Raw genomic sequence first — 3,624 nt, 5'->3', positions numbered from 1 at the left:
AGAAGATTGTCAATTTAAAGCTTCTGCTACATTACTATGTTAACTTGGAAAAACAATCACTTTTCAAGTAATTCAGATCATAGGCTACTTGTGGCTACTGTGTACTGTAATGATAGTTTTATTCTCTGTAGTGTTGTTATGCCTAAATTTCTAAAGAGAAAAGAGAAAGAAGAAAGAAAGAAAGAAAGAAAGAGAAAAGAAAGAAAGAAATAGAAAGAAAGAGAAACAGAGAAAGAGAGAGAGGGAAAAAGGGAGGGAAGGAGGGAGAGAGAGAGGGAGGGAGGGAAAGAAAAGAAAGAAAAAGAAAAGGAAAGAGAGGCAGAGAAAGAAAAGAAAGAAAAAGAAAAAGAAAGAAGGAGGGAGGGAAGGAAGGAAGGAGAGAGAGAGAAAAGACTTCAATATCACGTTTTCCCTGACATATCAAGATAGTGAATTTTTCTTTCTATACTAATACTTTGCCTGTGTATGTAGAGTACGTAGAGTATTTTATTAGTTCCAGAATCCACTTTTGAACTGTTAAGGCTACTCTAGTTTTGTTCTGCTTTTTCTGCCTTTCAGATGGACACATTTATTAGCATTTGGGAGTTGTTCATTAGCATTTGTACAAAGTGCACAAATAACTCCTAATAAAAAGTGTTAACCCAATTAGGAATGGGTGGAGGGACTGTTAATTGGAATTGACTTACTCCCAAGTTATTTTAGTGTTTATTCCCAGACATAGGGAGCTGGTCTAGAAAGGCAAGAACTTTTGGATATTAGTAAGTTTTTTGTTTTTTGTTTTTTTTTTGAGCGGAATCAACCTGTAGTAAGAAAAGAAAAATATTTCTCATTTTAAAGGTGTTAAAAGCTGCCATTATAAGGAATCCCATGTGTTGGGGGTGGTGCATACTTTTTGGTGAATTTAATAGGTGTCCATTCATAAAGCACAGCTTATTTTACTTCAGTGACTCAGAGTGATGGTTTAAGTATTGCACAAGGGCACTTCATGTGATGCATGCCACACTTTGGATTCTGCATGGGAGAGATAATCATAAAACAAAGTAACTAAGTGCTCTGAAACAGTGTGCTTTGGAATGAAGCAAGTTAATTTTCAGGTAGTTAAGAGGCTCTCTTTTCGATAACCATTGTGAATGCCATTTCCCTTAGTTAAACCAAATAAAATGTCAAATTCAAAAGAAGAAGAATAGATACAGATAAGAAGCCTCTTCCCCCCATTAATCTAAACATGGATTACCAAGATTCTTTCTCTTTCTTGGGCTAGGAAGTGAAATATACTTCAAATGTATGAAGATCAGTAAGGCATAGAATTCCCCAGTTGAACACTATTCAGTGTGAATATCGTTAGGAAAAGTAAATAAGGCTTTGTTAGCCTTTTATATCTTAGTATAAATAAGCTTAATAGTTTCTTTTCTGAGACAAGTTAAAGTTGAATTTACTTTTATATTTGCAAGGTATTTGCAACTTGACTCTGAATAAGAAAACCATAATTAAAGCTTCAATTTTGCTTCTATCTTACTGAGAAATTAGGGGAAAGTTAAAGCTCTCTGAGAGGTAATTTTTCCATGTATGGGTTGAACAGGGGATGTTTAAAGACCCATATAACTCTAATACATCAAGTTAAAAGCTTCAGAAAAATGTTAACAATTCCTCAAAATTTAAGTATAAATTAATAATTGCAGCTAAGAATCTGTCCTTTCATCCAGAAAAAAAAAATTGAAACATAAAACAAAATAAAATTTATGAGTTGATTTAGAGCATAACCATAGAATAGTGCTTGCTACAAGATAGGTTCATCAGAAAATATCTGAAAAACTTCAATTTAAAGTCTTACTAAAAAGTTTGTGTTTATTGTTTCCTAAGTGAGCATTGTCTAAAGTAGCCTCTTGTTAAGGAAGATGCCTGGTATGGACACCCAACATAATGCTGCACTCCTCAGTTCTGATCCTGAGCTCTTAAGGTACTAGTAAAAGGTTTAACTGACAGATTGCTGAGGCTACTGAATATAGTTAGTATTTGGAGAAATCCTCCGTTTCTGGTAACAAATAATATGCTTGTGTTAAAAAAAAAAAAAAGGACACTCTATTTTGAGTAGTAACCACTGATGATCCTGATAACTTAAGGGAAGTAAAGAAAGAATTTTGTGTAATTCCATTTGGTACAATAAGGACTCACTGTACTCAAATAATAAGAGGCAAGATACTCATAAATGTGATGACATATAACATTGAAGGTCAAACCACAGTGAATTCCAGGAAAAAAAAAAAAAAACTGAGTGGCTTCCTTCTAAGTGTTCCAGAGTGACTAAAGTACAAGTAAGTATATGAAGATGTGATAAATTAAATAACCTAGGGAAGCATTCTTATAATAAAAGGTGAGCAAGGAGAAGGGAGTGTCGAGACAGTGGACACACCCAGGTCTAAGAGCATATATAACTTGGAGTCCAGACTATGACATTCAAACTCAGAGAATCTTTCCACTATAACTCAACTGAACTCACATCTCCCGTCAACATGTCCTACAACTGCTGCTCTGGAAACTTCTCCTCCCGCTCCTGTGGTGACTACCTGCACTACCCAGCATCCTCATGTGGCTTTTCCTACCCCAGTAATCTGGTCTACAGCACTGACCTCTGCTCTCCCAGCACCTACCAGCTGGGTTCCTCTCTCTATAGGGGCCGTCAGGAGATCTGCTGGGAGCCCACCAGCTGCCAGACGTCCTATGTGGAGTCCAGCCCCTGCCAGACCTCCTGCTACCGCCCCAGAACCTCCTTGCTCTGCAGTCCTTGCAAGACGACTTACTCTGGGTCTCTAGGCTTTGGATCCAGCAGCTGCCGCTCCCTGGGCTATGGATCGAGGAGCTGCTACTCAGTGGGCTGTAGGTCCAGTGGTGTCAGATCCCTGGGTTATGGAAGCTGTGGCTTCCCTTCCCTGGGCTATGGATCTGGATTCTGCCGCCCAACCTACTTGGCTTCTAGGAGCTGCCAGTCTCCTTGTTACAGACCAGCCTATGGATCAACCTTCTGCAGATCAACTTGCTGAATTTCCAGACCTTTTAAGCAAAGTGTTTCAGTCTCTACGTAGAGCTGTTATCATAGGCATTTCCAGCAATGTGAGCTAACCCCTCTTACTACTAGCTCTTCATCCTTTCTCTGGCATCAAGTACTGGCTGGACAGGCTAGTTCTTTCAGACTGTGAAATTAATGAATGAGCAAAATATAGAGTCAAATGTCTATAATTTTGAAACAAGTGATTCGTTATCACGTAAGTTCATCTTATAAAGTATGTGGAAGTTCAGTTTTGTTTCACGTAATAAATTCATTTACTGTTGATTCCAATATGTTCTCTTTGTCTTTTATTGGTTTCCAAAGTTTGATTTGTGATCTGTTTTGGGGGCTCCAGGCCCCCAGACGTCTTTTCCTTGGACATCCATTTCCATAGGTAATGTCATCAGGCCTAGTGTGTGGGGAGATTCTCTGGGCATGCCAGTGCCTAAAAGACTGAGCAAGTGCATGTCTTCTGCCATGAAAACTGGTTGGATTCTTAACAGAATTATTGAGAGTACACTCATAATGGTGGTGTGTTTTCAAGGAAGACACCTTTTGCTGACAATCATATTTGTTTTTTG

General features: G+C 38.2%; 1 protein-coding gene across 1 annotated transcript; it reads left to right on the top strand.

The window, feature by feature from the left end:
• Positions 1-1,476: 1,476 nt before the first annotated feature.
• LOC100974081 (keratin-associated protein 13-2) lies at positions 1,477-3,334 on the top strand. Its single transcript, XM_008965793.7, has one exon. It carries the CDS (start codon positions 2,448-2,450, stop codon positions 3,036-3,038), a length of 591 nt encoding a protein of 196 aa, XP_008964041.5. The 5' UTR covers positions 1,477-2,447; the 3' UTR covers positions 3,039-3,334.
• Positions 3,335-3,624: the final 290 nt, after the last annotated feature.

Source organism: Pan paniscus, chromosome 22 (genome assembly GCF_029289425.2).
Source record: "Pan paniscus chromosome 22, NHGRI_mPanPan1-v2.0_pri, whole genome shotgun sequence".
Lineage (NCBI taxonomy): Eukaryota > Metazoa > Chordata > Mammalia > Primates > Hominidae > Pan > Pan paniscus.
Note: the sequence above shows the minus strand (reverse complement) of the source record. Positions and strands in the feature narration are given on the sequence as shown.

Coding starts and splice junctions, on each gene's coding strand:
- LOC100974081 (XM_008965793.7), top strand. CDS start 2,448: ATGACATTCAAACTCAGAGAATCTTTCCACTATAACTCAACTGAACTC.